This window comes from Protopterus annectens, chromosome 10.part0 (genome assembly GCF_019279795.1).
Source record: "Protopterus annectens isolate FY-2018-M chromosome 10.part0, PAN1.0, whole genome shotgun sequence".
NCBI classification, from domain to species: Eukaryota; Metazoa; Chordata; order Ceratodontiformes; family Protopteridae; genus Protopterus; species Protopterus annectens.
In genome coordinates, this window is record NC_056744.1 from 778752746 (window position 1) to 778768890 (window position 16145).

Sequence of the window (16145 nt, forward strand, 5' to 3'; positions counted from 1 at the left end):
CTGGAGCCGCTGTGCAGGCACTGGCTTCTGAGGGTGTATTCCAACATTCTGATGTTCGTATAAAACAGACATCTTTGTTTTTGACTAAAACTATCGAGTTTCTCAGGCCCAGAGTTCGCACTTTGCCTAGAAAACCGACTGTAGCGCATGCTCAAGCTCCCTTGCCACGGAAACAAATGCTTAGAATGGCTGAAGACTGTATAACTTTAATTAGGGAAGCCAGCCTTCCCCGTCTATAAGGCAGAGGATTGATTTTCCTTCTGCTTCTACAGACCGGGAGCCTGACGACTGTGATCCCTCTGATTACCAGGACATTCCCTTATCTACCTATGAGGATTCAGATGCAGAGGATTCCATACCCTCTGCCTCCTCTCCAGAGGACTTTTCTTTTGGTGAAACCTTGCATACCTTAAGAGAGCATTTCTGCTGGGAATGCCAGGACTACACTCAGTCCAAAAGGAGACTCAGAGAATTTTCAGACTTACCTCAGCACAAGCCTCTAGCTATACCCCCTGTTCTGGAGATTGTAGATGATGTCTTCTTGGAATCCAGCCTTACCCCTGATACCTTGCCTCTTGTGGCCAGGAAACCTGACAGGTACTACAGAGTACCTGACTCCCACAAGTGTCTCTCTAAGAATCCTACTGCGGATCCAGAGACCATTTCCCAGAGACCTAAAGGCATTAAGGCTACAACAGCCAAAAGCCCTACCCCTTCGGACAGGGACTCTAGACAGATGGGGTAAGAAGATATACACCTCTTCTACTCTTGCCATCAGGGCAGTTTCATATGTTAAAGTACCAGCAACATATTATGGAGATACTTAAGCAGAAAGTGATGTTGATTCCTGATTGTGCAGAACATAAAGATTTACAAATGCTAACGCATTCTGCTAACCAAGTTGGAAAATATACTTTGCAGTGTGGTTTTGATGCCTTAGAAGCATCTTGCAGGGCTGCTGTCACTGCGTCTGTTCTTAGAAGACATGCTTGGCTTAAGGAACATATCTTGCCACACTATGTCAAAGCAAAATTACTACGTGCACCTCTAAATCAAGAATGCCTGTTTAGCAATAAAGCAGAAGTCCTCAAAAAGATGGAGGAAAAAGATAAATCTATGCAAACTGTTAAGTATTTCCTACAGGTACAACCACCTAGATTCATTAGGCTTTGGCCTTCTAAAAACTGGTCCTTTCCTAACCGACCTTCTCAGTCCTAACCCAGGAGCAGCATACCACCACAAATACAGTCTCAGGGTATGCACAGATCTAAGCAATGGAGTGCTCCCACCTCTAAAACTGGGTAGTAAGCCAACATCCTATGGTAAAATCTCACAATGACTTATCCTTAATTCTTCCAAGCCTTGCCCAAGTACTTGCACCCTTAGGAGGAAAACTTGCTCTACATGCAAAAAAACAGGAGTATGTCACCCAGGACAGATGTGTCTTGAACATTGTATCCCAATTATGCAGATTCTACTTCTGCTCACTGCCAACCCCAAGCAGATGGCCAGACCTCCCCCCAAATCAGTGGGCAAAGGCCCAAAAACAAGTACCTTCTCTTCTCAGTATCAAGGCCATTAGATCTGTCCCAGCAGAGCACTGGGGACAAGATTTTTTTACTTTAGACTCTCTTTGGTACCCAGGAAAGAAAACTCTTGGCGCCCTGTCCTGGATCTGTCTATTCTCAACACCATCCTGGTGGTTCCAAGGTTCAAGATGCTTACTGTCCAACTGCTGCTTCCTATGCTAGCCAAGGACTTCTGGCTAGCCACCCTAGACTTGAAAGAAGCTTATCTGCACATCCCCATAAGGGAATCCTGCAGGAAATACCCAAGTTGCAGAGCAGGCTCTATGCATTATCATTTCTCTGCACTTCCCTTTGGCTTATCTTCTGCGCCCAGGGTATTCACAAAATGCCTAGCTCCAGCCATTGCATATTGCAGGCAGAGAAAAATTCAAATTTACCCATACTTGGACGATTGCCTGATTCAGGCGGACAGTCAGGAATTGCTGCTCCAGCGCCTGACATTTGTAAAGAGACTTCTGACTTCACTGGGGTACACCATCAACGAAAAGAAATCACATCAGGTACCCAGCCAACAGATTGTCTTCCTGGGAGCAAGCTTGAACACAACTTCCCAGATGGCATTCCTCACTCCAGAAAAACAAATGTATTTGACAAACTACTTCAATCTGCTGGCCACTAAAACCCAGCTATCTGCAAGAAAAATACTTCAAACCCTAGGGTTCATGGCCTCTTGCATTCTACTAATTCCATATGCAAGACTGCATATGAAGAAACTTCATTGGTTTTTAAAAAGTTTCTGGTGTCAACTTTCTCAGGACTTGGAAACAATGATTCCTATCATTCCTTGCCTAAGGGCAGAGTTTCTTTGGTGGGTAGAGGTTTGCTACCACAACAAACGTCTCCCTTTCACTCTACCCCATGCCGCCCAAACCCTAACAAACGCATCAGACTATGCATGGGGGGCTCACATGGCAGGACAATGTATTCAAGGCAAATGGAGCCCAAAGCAAATGCACCTGCATATCAATCAAAAAGAAATGTTAGCTGTACAGAATGCTCCGACAGCCCTCAAACGCCTTATTCTTCCAGGGCAACTATTGATAAAGATAGACAACACCACAGTTATGTAGTACATAAGCAAGGGGGAACCCATTCCTACCCACTCTGCAGGTTAGCCATGGCTCTGTGGGACACAGCCTTTTGCAACCAAGTGCACCTGCAAGCTCAATGCTTGCCAGGCAAACTAAATTCACTGGCAGACGACTTAAGCAGAAATGTAAGGGACCCGCATGAATGGAACCTGGAACCCAAATAATTCAAGCTGCTGATCCAAAGGTGGGGGGCAATAGAAGTGGACCTCTTCGCTTCCCCTCAGAACTTTCATTTGAGCAAATATTGCACCAGAACTACCCACAGCCAAGCATGGAAAGTGAATGCTCTGTCCTTTACATGGGAAAAACTCTCAATCTATGTCTTTCCCCTTCTGCCCCTCCTCTCAAATGTTCTTCTAAAAATCATAAAGGACCTTGGCACCTGCCTCAAACCCCCCTCCCTGCTGTCCCAGCAGGAGTGCCAGATTTTGCATCCTCAGTTACAAACCCTGAACCTAACAGCCTGGTTCATCCCCTGAACCCTCAGTAAACAGATGCTGGATGTCTTCCTGGAGGCAAAAAGGCCTACTTTTAGAAAATCCTATTCAGAAAAGTGGAAAAGATACTTTTCTTGGAGCCAGTGTCAAGGAATGGGCACAAATGTGCCCAGCTTATCTCATATACTAGATTACGTAACAGAAATGTTCCACAAACGCCTATCCTTCTCCTCAATTAAGATTCATGCCTCTGCCATCTCAGCTCATTACAATACTGAGCCACCCCTCTTCTCTCACTTAGGCTCTTCTCGCAGCTTAGGTTTTATCTGGACAGGACTAAACCTGTCTGAAAATCTGACCAGCTGCTAGTCACTTTTGCTACAGGGGCAGAGGGCAAACCATTTCTACATGGATAGCACACTGCATCCATTTCTGCTGCAAACATCATGGGGAAACCTGCCCCGCAGGGGATCAGAACACATCCCACTAGGGCTATGTCACCCTCTATACAGCATTTCTCAGGGGAGTCCCTGCCAGGGACCTCCTGGAAGCTGCAACCTTGGATCCCTGTACACACCTTCACCAAGCATTACCACTTGCCTATCCTTTCTAAATCCAGAGCTGGATTTTGCTACAGCAGTCTTATAGGGCCTGCTTGCCAGCCCTAATTCTTCTTGACTACCTCCACCCATCCTCAGCTTTGGGAATCAACCCAAATGTGATGACTGCAACAGTGAAACACGAAGAGCATAGTACAGTTGTGTACACTTAATAGATATAGATGTTGGAGTGTATTCACTGTTGCATTCCTGGTTACCCTCCCTTCTGCCCCCTGACTTCTCTTTACTTCTACCTATCCTTTTTTTTTTTTTTTTTTTTTTTTTTTTTTTTTTTTTTTTTTTTTTGGCATACCTTATATCATTGGTATTAGCTTTTTGCTGGGGATGTTCCACAGCATGTAATTGCTTCCTGTTTGGTGGGCCTCTGACTTTTGGGGCAAGAAAAACTGATGTAATGGCATCGGCTGCATGTTTTATACCCATGATGTCCCGACGTCATGGAAGAAGCGACAGCATCCGATGCAGAAATTCCAAGACTCTGGTATTCACGCCGACTGAAGGCTACCTGCAGGCAGATAACCCAAATGTGATGACTGCAACAGTGAATACACTCGAACATCTACATTTAAGTAAGTGCATACAACTGTACTTTTCTTAATGTTCGGAAATTAAGAATGTTGACTCTACAGACTCGTTTGCTACTCCGTACTGTTCAGGCCCTTGTGATGACTCTGGATCTAAAGGGTGTCTGCATATCCCCATCCACATTTATCACAGTTGAATTCTCTGATTTCGACACTGGGTGGGTTTCTGTTAACCATTTTTTTTTTTTTTTTTTTTGTGGAAGCTACATTTAAATCCTTTACAAATTTGCATAATTGCAAACTGCAGAACCAAGGAAATCCACATATACTTGTACCTGGATGACTGTTTCATTCAGGCACAGTCCCAGGAGAATCTCCAGAGAACAGTGACCTGTACCCTTCAGTGTTTCTAAAGTCGGTTTCCCTTTCTCACTTTCCCTAAATCTAACCTAAACTCAGCCTGGTGGTTTTGCTAAGAGGCTTGGTGAATGCATCACACCAGAAAATCTTTCTTCCTCATGAGAAAGGGGATGATCTAACTAAATTTTTCTTGAGATAGGGATTAAAAATTACCATTTCCACAAGAGAATTCCTAGTGATGGGATACATGGCTGCAGCAAAACTCATGGTGCTATTAGTAAGACTGCAGAAGAGAACACTCCAGTGGTGTCTTCATGAACACCTGACACCAGTACACTCAGTCCAGGGAGAGTGCCATTCTTGTACGAGTCTGTGTAAGACAGGTGTTAAATTAGGTAATCAGCAAATACAGAAAATTTGGTGGGGGGGGGGCTTTCAGACATTCAGCCCCCCACCCCAAGCCAACTGGTCACAGCAGATGCCTCAGACATAACCTGGATACCTCATGCTGTGGACCTCAGGGTTCCAGGCATTTGGCACACCAAATAGAAGTTGTCAATCAATGTAAGGGCAATTTAAAACTTTCATCTTGGCTTGGTATCAAAGATAGGCTTTTCTGCCACAGTTGATGGACTGATTTGGAACATGTTAAGTGGAGGAATGCAGGCAAAAAAAAACATAAGCAGAGTTGTGAGCATGGCCTGCTAAAATGGTGATAGTAGCCCTCATTGTCATGTTGGTGGGATTACTCACATGCATGGGGAAAGCATTGTATGCCTTTGAGAGGTCAGGAGCATTGACCATCAATGGCAGGGTTACAGTGTACATAGAAAATCACGTAATGGATGGTAAAATGACAGTTTCCGTAATTGTCTTTTGCCATACAGAATATGAATGGGACAGTGATCTCAGTTGGCAGAAGACTGACAGGCAATGGGAGGGATGCAAAATAAGTAATATGGGAAGATGTTTGCCCCATTGCTTCTTTGCTGAAATACTGTTAGTGGTCCACAGGCAACATTTGAAGCCTGAATGTTAAAACTGCTTGTAGGCACAAGTGAAACAAATTATAAGTGCTCCACCTATGGCAGAGACCTCTCAAAGATCAGCTGATTTGGTGAGGATGCTTACATATATGGAACATGTGAATGTAGTACAGTTTTAATTGTTGGATATGCAGCAGAAAAGAGTAGAATGTTTAAGGGTTCTGTGCATATTGAACCACACTTTGCTTTATAAACTTTAATAGGGAGAATGAAGTTGAAGAGGTCAAAGAAGAAGGTCCCAAAGAAATGACCCTTGATGAGTGGAAAGCCATGCAGGATAAGGATCGTGTGAAGGCAGAGTTTAATATCCGTAAACCCAACGAGGGAGCTGATGGCCAGTGGAAGAAAGGATATGTGCTTCACAAGTCTAAGAGTGAGGAGGTAATTAAAAGACCTGGTGTTAATAAATAGTTTCTTTAATAGTTAAGTACATAGTCGCATAGTATTACTTAAAACTTTCAAAACCCTGATGCTTCTTATTTACTGCTTGCATTTGTTAGGCATTCAAAATTACCAGCAATAAATTTTGCTGTGTATAAGAACTTAACTGTCTTTATTCACAGTGTGTTATAGTGCAACGTCACATATATTGGACTTTTTGTTACATTGACAGTTCAGATTTAACTAGTTTCCCGGGCAGTAGTGGGAGGAGAGATCCCTGTGCATATGGTGGTCTGCTTCCTTAACTGAAGAGGTGTAGGACCGCCATTCTGTAAATGATCTCTCTTGAAGTCTAAGTGGATGAGTAGTTAGCAGGGCTCCCATGTTATATGCCAACGCAACCCAAGCTTCGTGTCAGAGTGGTGCAGATTGTCTGATCGTTTCATACTTACATTTTGGATGATGTTACAAAAGAAGCCCAAACTACAGTGTGTGGAAGCCTGCCTGCTTCCATTGATCCTGAATAGTCTGTGTCCTCTTTCTCCTGAAGGCAGAAGACTTGGCTGTCAGTGAGTCACGTTGAAGTTATCAACCTTTATGTTCACAGGACAAGGGAATAGAAAAATGTGACCTGAGGCCAGTAGCTTCCTATTGTCACTTGAAGGCGCTGACAGAAAATAAATTAATACACTTTATCTTCTGTAAATTGTGAAGATAATTGAATTTTATTAATTTCATTTATTGATCATCTTTTTTCCTGTTTCTAACATGGCTCTGTTAAACACGCAATTTATCAAGCAATATGCATCAAAAAGCATCCTTTTCTGAATAAATCTGTTTAAGATCAAATAATCCATGACTGTCCACCTAAAATGTCAAGAATCTTCAATTATTCCGTATACATTTGTTTGTCAAAAAAGAGAGGTGCTTTCCTCAATTTTCATTTTTGTAATTGATGTAGTTTTATTAATTTGTTCTCTTTCCAGTTCTCTGTACGACTTTTATGTAATTTTTCTGCTTAACTATTAATGTACATGTAACTATTGAAATTAATGTATGAAATCTTTCTATTTCTGTTGACATTTAAGGTACTTCATCAGTATTGAGAATGTCTGTGTAAATGTTCTGCCTTAACTTACAGTACGTATAGTACTAATGAAACTTTTCTCCCCAGGCCTTCTCTGAAATTAGTTTCTCAGCAAATAGAAGCAAAATGCATAATTAATATGTTACTTGAGTTTGTATATTCATTTTAACTTTAACATTTCAAATGACATATGTTTTCCAACCAGTAAACATACATGGCATTCACTCTTGTCTTATTCTTGCACCTTTCTTCACCTGTCCTCTATATTCCCTTTAGTGGTGTACACTTATTTTTTTCCCTTGCATGTAGTAAGTCTCCATCTAACTGCTGAATTTCCTTTGTAACACCTAGCTCATCTTTCAAGGTTAGTCTGACCTTTAATGTATTTGCATTTTCTGGTTGTTGCTGTTTTGACTGCTATTATTAAAGTTAAGGCCTGTCCTGACATTCTAGTTGTCATACTCCAACTTAGTAGTGTCATCTCTTTAGATAACTAGCACTTGTTCACCCATTGTCTACTATAGGGTGTACTGCACACTGTCTGTCAAGTCTTCATATTCCCAACCGCATGTTTCTAGATGTCCTTCAAGGATGCATCTGCAGTCATAACAAATGGGTTGTCCTGCCTCAGGCAGCCCTTCGGTCGGCCGGATTCCAAAGTCTGGGTCTGGCCTCGGCTGATGTCGCACTTCACCCGACGTCATAGCTGCTGGGGGATAAAGGCATCAGCCGACGCCATTTTCCCCAGTCTTTCTTGCCGCGCGGTGCCCGAAGCAGAAGCTGTTCGCAAGTGCCGGTCGGTCAGATCCAGAGATTTCAGCGTACCGAAGACTTCTAAAAAGCTAAGTACCCCGTTGGTGACTCTTTCTTGCCTCAGCCGATGTCAGACAAAGAAAATAATTGTTTAACTTGTGGGAAACAAATACCTCATAAGGATTTCCACTCTTACTGCCTTCCTTGCTTAGGCCCAGACCACGACGTATCAGCTTGTTTAGCCTGTGCTTCCTTCAACCGACGGACTCTTAGACGTCGGTCGGAGTTTGCAGAAGAGATGTTCTTCGTCTTCCCTTGCTGCAGTCCTGACTATTGGGTATAGTCCGCGTCCCAGTCGGCCCGAATACCAGAGTATAAGGCTGACGTCGGTCACGCATGACCGCCATTTGCTCAGTCTTTTTTGCCGCATGGTCCGATGCAGAAGCAATTTTGCGAGTGCAGGTTGGCGTTCTGAGATTTTCCGAAACCGGAGTTTCAGACCGAGTACAGAGTTGGCTAAGTAACCCCGTTGGGGAACATTTTGGTTTTCTTGCCTCAGTATATTACGGATGTCAGAAAAAGTGAATAACTGTATTTCTTGTGGGAAGCAGATACCGATAGGGATTATCATACATTGTGTATACCTTGTTTAGGGCCTGAGCACGACGTTGTTGGTTGCCGCTCTTGTGCTAGATTTAAGAAGCGCACTATTAAGAGGAGTCTTGATTGTGCTACGTTAGTGTTTGGGAAGCGTTGCAAGTATACTATGCCGTCGGATGCTCCGGCTGCTTCATCTAAAGCGCAAGGACAAAACAGTGAAGTCTAGGGTGAGGAACCGGCAGTCCCGGACGTCGGTCCTTTAGAAGGCTCAGGGAGCCAGAGGTTTTGCCAGGAGTCTCTATGGAGTCTCAGGCAGATACTTTACTGTTACAGGATGTGCCCTCTCAGGAGTAGGCCAGGCTGAGGGGCTTCTCAGGTAACTGTTCTTCCCTCTCTTCCCAAGGTAGTTAGGGCCTCTCCTTGTTTCCAGCTTCTTTTAGAGGAAGGCCAAGTTCAGCTTCTGTAGGGCTTCTCCTAGCATTTCGGCTCTGTGCCTAAGAAACATATGCTTAAAATGGCTGAAGATTTGATTACTCTGATTAGAGGTTCTATGCCCCACCTGATAAGAGGCCTAGGGTGGAACAGGAGTTTGATAGTTTTGAACAGTGTTCACAGGCTTCAGAGTCTTCTGTGGAAGACTTGCAAGAGGTTCCTGCTTATTCTGATTCTGATGTGGATGATTCCACTCCTTCAGCTTCTCCTCCTGAGGATTTTTCATTTTCAGAGACTCTTCACTCCATGAGGGAGCACTTTAAATGGGAAGGCCAAGATTACTCTGACTCAGAAAAGGCTTAGGGAATTCTTGTTTTTGCCTCAGCATAGGCCCTTAGCTATTCCTCCTGTGTTGAATGTGGTGGAGGATGTTTTGCAGAGGCTTCTCTGAACCCTGATTCCTTGCCTCCTGCTCCTGTTAAGCCTGATAGGTATTATAGGGTGCCCAAGCTCATAAGTATTTGTTTAAGAGTCCCAGGGGACCCAGAAACTGTTTCTCAGGGGCCTAAAGGTGTTAAAGCTTCTGTTGTTAAAAATCCTGTACCCTCTGATAAAGAGGCAAGGGCTTTGGATAGGTGGGGTAAGAAAGTATATACTTCTTCCACTCTAGCCATGAGGGCGTTGAATTGTCAATTTCATATGCTGAAATATCAGAATTATCTCCTTTCACAATTGAAATCTAAGGTGGATGCTTTGGCGGAAGGTATTGAGTGTAAAGAATTGCTGGATTTGGTTCATGTGTCTGAACAAGTGGGTAAGCATTCTTTGCAGTGTGGTTTTGATGCTGTTCAGGCCTCCTCGAGGGTGGCTGCTACTAGTTCTGTTCTTCGCAGACATGCATGGTTGAAGGATCAGAATTTAGCTGAGCATGTTAAGACCAGGATTTTGGATGCTCCTTTACAGTCTGATGTGTTGTTTGGACCGCCTGTGGAAGCAGTTTTAAAGAAAATGGAGGACAAAGCTAAGTCTATGCAGACTGTTAAAGATTTTTGCAGGTGCAGCCTCAAGTTTAGTAGAAATTGGCCTGCTAAGGGGTGGACATATCCTGCTTATGGTTCCCAGTCTAGGGGTAGATCTAGGCGTGGTAGGGGCAGGGCTCAAGGTTCGTTTAGGCCTAGATCAGACAGTTCACCTGCTCAGACTTCTGGTGAGGGCAGGGGTCAGTCCTTTCGTAAGCAGAACCAATGACCTGCCTTTCAGCTGCCAGTGGACTCGTCTGGCAGCTCCTTTGGGAGGAAGATTGTCTTTTTCAAAGAAAATTGGGATTTAATCACTCAAGACAGATGGGTGCTGGATATCATTCATCACGGGTACAGATTTTATTTCCACAATGCCCCTTTCAAAGGCATGCCAGATGTTCCTCCTCCACAAAGAAAAGAGGCTCTCAAGCAAGTTTCTCAGTTACTCCAGATAGGGGCTATTCAGCCAGTCCCTGTGTCAGAAAGGGCTTGGATTTTATTCTCGCCTGTTCCTAGTACCAAAGAAGGGGAGCACGTGGAGACCAATTTTGGATTTATCTATCCTCAACACTTATCTGGACATTCCCAAGTTCAAGATGTTGTCGTTACAGCAACTGTTACCTCTGCTGGGCAAGGATCACTGGATGGTAACTTTGGATCTCAAGGAAGCTTACCTTCATGTGCCCATAAGGCTAAGTTGCAGAAAGTATCTGCGGTTTGGAACTGGAGATGTTCATTATCAGTTCGCTGCATTGCCCTTAGGCTTATCAACTGCGCCCAGAGTATTCACAAAGGTTCTGGCTCCAGTGATAGCTTACTTCAGGCTTCAAGGCATTCAAATTTATCCTTACTTGGGCGACTGCCTGATTCTGGCTCAAGAAAAGAACACCTTCTACAGCATCTGGAATATGTCATAGCAGTGCTAAGATGCCTAGGGTATTCTGTGAACGAAATAAAGTCCAGTCTAGTACCCTCTCAAGACATGTGCTTTCTGGGTGTGAGACTGAATACAGCAGCCCAGATGGCCTTTTTAACCCCGGACAAACAAAGAGTCTGTCACTTTACTTCCATCAACTATCTCATCAGTCCGTGCTGACTGCAAGGACAGTCCTTCAAGCATTAGGGTTCATGGCATCTTGTATTCTGGTGCTTCCCAATGCCAAACTGCATATGAGGAAGCTGCAATGGTATCTCAAAATGTATGGACACAGCACTGCCAAGATTTGGACACTGTCATTCAAATAATACCTTGCCTTCAAAAGGAATTCTTGTGGTGGGCTCAGGAATGTCACCTAAACAAGGGACTCTCTGTGACCCGGCCAGAGGCGAGTCAGATTTTAACGACAGATGCCTCGGACACTGCTTGGGAGCTCATCTAAATGGAAAGTGGATACAAGACAAGTGGCCTGCCAGACTACAGCATCTACATATCAACATGAAGGAGATGTTAGCAGTCCAGTTTGCATTGATGGCGTTCAAGGAGTTACTTCTTCCAGGGCAGGTGTTGATTCTGACAGACAACACAACTGTCATGTGGTACATCAACAAGCAAGGGGAACACATTCTTATCCTCTATGCAGGCAAGCAATGATTTTATGGGAGACTGCGTTAAGCCTGCAACTGACTCTTCAGGCAAGGTTTCTGCCAGGAGCACAGAACTCCCTAGCAGATGTATTAAGCAGACAAATCATGGATCCCCACAGTGGAAACTGGATCTTCATGTATTTCAGAAATTGACAGTGTCATGGGGAACTCCAGACATAGATCTGTTCGCTTCTCCACTAAACCACCAGCTGCCAAAGTATTGCACAAAGGGGTTTCATCACACAGCTTGGAAAGTGGATGCTCTGTCTTTCAGTTGGAAAAACCTTCATGTCTATGCTTTTCCACCTCTACCTCTTCTTCCAAAGGTATTACTAAAGGTCAGACAGGACAGGCCAAGGATGATTTTGATAGCTCCAGATTGGCCTCGGCAACACTGGTACCCACTTCTAAGGAGTCTTGTAAAGAAGCCTCCATGGCCTTTACCTCTGATTCCTCATCTGTTATCTCAGAAGGACGGTCATCTGCTCAATGTCAAGCTTCAATCTCCATCTCACAGCTTGGCATATTCTGTGTTGAAACATGGAAGGTCTCAGCTTCCTCAACAAGTTTTAAATGTGATTATGGAAGCTAGAAGGCCTAGTACTAGGAGAGGTACGCAGAAAATGGAAGAGATTTTTATTTTGGTGTACAGCAAAGAATTTGGAGATTTCAGAGCCTAATTTGAGTGTGGCTCTTCAATATCTTACTGAGTTATTGGACAAAGGTTTGTCTTTCTCTTCCATAAAGATTCATGCTGCAGCAATTTCAGCTCACTATGATTGTGACCCACCTTTGTTTTCATCCTTTGTTCAAGCAGTTTCTTAGAGGGGCAAAGAATATAAGACCCCCACGAGAGCTCCTACTCCTGCTTGGGATCTCAATTTTGTGTTGGAAAAACTTACTCTACAACCTTTTGAGCCGGCAGCTACTGCTGAATTGAAATATTTGTCATGGAAGGCGGCTTTTCTGTGGGCTATTACTGCTGCAAGAAGGGTGTCTGAGTTGCAGGCCCTTATGGCAGTAGAGTTTTGATTTTCCATAAGGACAGGGTATCATTACGTACTAATCCTTCCTTTATGCCTAAGGTGGTTTCTAGTGTGGCTTTAAACCAAACTATTCATTTGCAGATCCTCAAACTAAAGGGGAAAAGATTTTGCACACTTTAGATGTACACAGGCAATTCGTTATTATTTGAGCAGGACTAAAGATTTTAGGCAGTCTCAGCAGTTACTTGTTTCTTTTGCTTTAAGTTCACAGGGCAAACCTGTGTCAAAACAAACTATTTCTAGGTGGATTGGCTTTTGCATTGCATTTTGTTATTCCCATCATGGCAAAGAGGTTCCAGCTGGGATTAGGCCTCATTCCACTAGGGCTACTGCCACTTCAACAGCATTTCTAAGGGGTGGCAACTAAGGATATTCTGGAAGCAGCTACTTGGAGTTCAGTGCATACTTTCTCTAGGCATTATCACCTGCCTATATACTCTAAGTCTAGAGCTGGTTTTGCCACAGCTGTTTTACAAGGCATGTTGTCAGCTCCTGCTACTTTATAATTTGCCAGCCTCCCTTACCTCTGCTTTGGGATTCTACCCAATAGTCAGGACTGCAGCAAGGGAAGGCGAAGAACATAGTACAGTTTTGTACCTACCATAAATGTAGATGTTCGAGGATTCCCTTGTCAGTCCCCACCCTCCCTCCTTCCCTCTGTGTTTCAGGGTGGTTGTGTAGGTGCCTTTACATGCTTATATTTTTGTATATATATTACTGTATATATATTGTACATGTTTATTGGTGCAGGTTGTTTTGGGACTTGTCTTTTGGGTCTTCTGACATCTGGGGCAAGAAACCGACTGGGACTATACCCAATAGTCAGGACTGCAGCAAGGGAATCCTCGAACATCTACATTTATGGTAGGTACAAAACTGTACTTTTTTTGGCTCCACTTTTGCATATAAAATGCCGTCGGAGACCCCGACTACACATTTAGCTAAAAAACGCAAAGAAAAGGACCGACACTCGCGGCCCGTGGTTTCGGCTGAAACCACGGTTAGGCCTACCGCGAGTGTCTCTGTTTCGGCTGAAACCAAGACCTCGGTTCACCCTTCGGCCGAAAGCATGCCTCCGATAACCGAGGCCACACAGGCCATGGCTGAGTCGGCTACAGAATTTCCTGCTGAAGTAGCAGGCACACAAGAGTTGTCTGACACTATTCCGTTGGACATCTCTACTCCTGCATGTGGGGCAGCCAGATCCCCTGCTTCTATGTCTATCAAGGCCTTTTCCAGGGCTAAAGCAGCCAAACTTTCCAAGGCCTTACCTTCAAAAGCTCCCTCTCACAGGCCTACCTCAAGTTCCCAGATTCTCAGCCTTGCTGAGGACCTTATTTATCTGATCAGGGGAACCCATCCTCACCCAGACAGGGCCTCACAACCCCCTCCTGAAAAGAGGCCTAGGACTGAACCTCTGTCCTCTGACTACTCCTCGGATGGTTCAGATGTATCGGACCATCAGGAAGGCCCGTACTCACCTTATGAGGATTCTGATGCAGAAGACTCCATTCCTTCTGCCTCACCTCCAGAAGAATTTTCTTTTGGGGAAACCCTACACTCAATGAGGGAACACTTCCAATGGCAGGGTCAGGATTTTTCTGATTCTAGGAAAAGGGTAAGGACTTTTTTACGCTTACCACAGCATAGGCCTTTAGCCATTCCACCTGTACTATCAGTTGTTGATGATGCATACAATAATGCCAGTACTGCCCCTGATTCTCTTCCCCCGGCCCCTGCAAAGCCTGACAGATACTACAGGGTCCCGGATTCTCACTACCACTTGTATAAGGCTCATGCTGCAGACCCAGAAACTATTTCTCAGGGCCCTAAAGGTGTTGCAGCTGCCTCTGCCAAAAACCCACTACCATCTGAAAGAGAATCTAGAGCATTAGAGATGGGGTAAAAAGGTTTATACATCTGCTACGCTTTCTGCCAGGGCTTTAAACTGTCAATTTCACATGATACAGTACAGGAATTTTTGTTAGATCAGCTGAATAAAAAGCTGGCCTCTCCTGAACCTTTAGACCGTAAGCCCCTTCAGGATTTGGTACACAATTCTCAGCAGGTCAGTAATCATTTCTTAAAATGTGGCTATGATGCACTGGAGGCTTCATTTAGATCAGCTATGACTGGAGCAGTGATTCGAAGGCATGCCTGGTTAAAAGAACAATCCTTACCAGACCATGTTAAGTCTAAACTCCTGGATGCCCCTATGGAGAAACAAAGTTTGTTTGGCTCCCCTGCACAGGAGGTTCTAAAGAAAGTGGAAGAAAAAACAAAATCTGTCCAAACAGTCAAGGATTTTTTGCAGGTCCAACCTCCGAGGTTTAGCAGAAATTGGCCTTCAAAGAATTGGTCCTTTCCAGACACCTCCAGAGCACAGAGAGGCAGAAATAGAAGCCCAAGAGGCAGAGGTCAATCTAGGGGTGCCTACAGGGGTCGTCAGTGACAACCTGCCAACCAAAGAAGTGCCGCCACAGCTGCGACTGCAACCACTTCTACAGGACAGACAATGACTTGGCTCTGATTCCACCTACCAGGGAACAACTGGAAGCACCCTTGGGCGGAAAGCTAGTCTTATTCTCAAGAAATTGGCATTGTATTACAGGAGACAAATGGACTTTACAAACAATAGACAAGGGCTACAGGTTTCACTTCCACACTCTACCAAAAAAGAGAGGAATGCCAAACCTTCCACCAAGCCAGAAATTAGAGGCTCTAAAACAAATCATCAGTTTACTAAGGATGAGAGCAATAGAAAAGGTACCATCTATGGAACAAGGCCAAGGATTTTATTCCAGACTATTCCTTGTACCAAGAAAAGAAAATCAATGGAGGCCTATTCTCGATTTGTCCGCACTGAACACATACCTCATTGTTCCAAAATTCAAAATGCTGACCCTACAGCAACTTCTTCCCATGTTGGGCAAGGAGTCTTGGCTGGTGACTCTAGATCTCAAGGAGGCATACCTGCACGTCCCTATACGACCAGATTGCAGAAGACACCTCAGATTTCTTGCAGGATCAGAGCATTATCAATTCTCAGCATTGCCCTTTGGCTTATCTACTGCGCCCAGAGTATTCACGAAATGCCTGGCATCAGTAATTGCTCTTTGCAGGCTTCAGGGAATTCAAATCTACCCATACCTGGACTACTGCCTAATACAATTGGACAACAAGACAAAATTAATAAAGGACTTGGCCAATGTCATTCAGCTGCTGCAAGCCTTGGGATACACAGCCGACATACAAAAATCAAGACTAGTGCCATCCCAAAGGATAACATTTTTGGGTGCAGAACTGGACACAATAACTCAGATGGCTTTTCTCAGAGGAAAAACAAAAGCAACTACCAGTCTATTTCATGGCATTAACAAGACAAACTCAGCTTACTGCAAGGAAAGTCCTGCAGGCCCTGGGTTACATGGCATCCTGCATAATATTGATCCCACATGCCAGGCTGCATATGAGAAAGTTCCAATGGTACCTAAGGAATGTATGGTCTCAACACAGACACAGTCTAGAAGCCCAGATACCATTCATTCCATGTCTGAAAAAAGAATTCCTGTGGTT

The 16145-nt window shown here is 44.2% G+C and overlaps 1 protein-coding gene across 4 annotated transcripts in view; it reads left to right on the forward strand.

Moving 5' to 3' along the window:
• SERBP1 (SERPINE1 mRNA binding protein 1) overlaps positions 1-16145 on the forward strand; it is a 1097797-nt gene that overhangs the window by 793055 nt on the left and 288597 nt on the right. For all 4 annotated transcript variants that reach the window (XM_044085594.1, XM_044085595.1, XM_044085596.1 and 1 more), the window contains exon 6: positions 5871-6048. In XM_044085594.1, coding sequence (XP_043941529.1) covers positions 5871-6048 — 178 coding nt within the window. The remainder of the gene's footprint in view (positions 1-5870; positions 6049-16145) is intronic.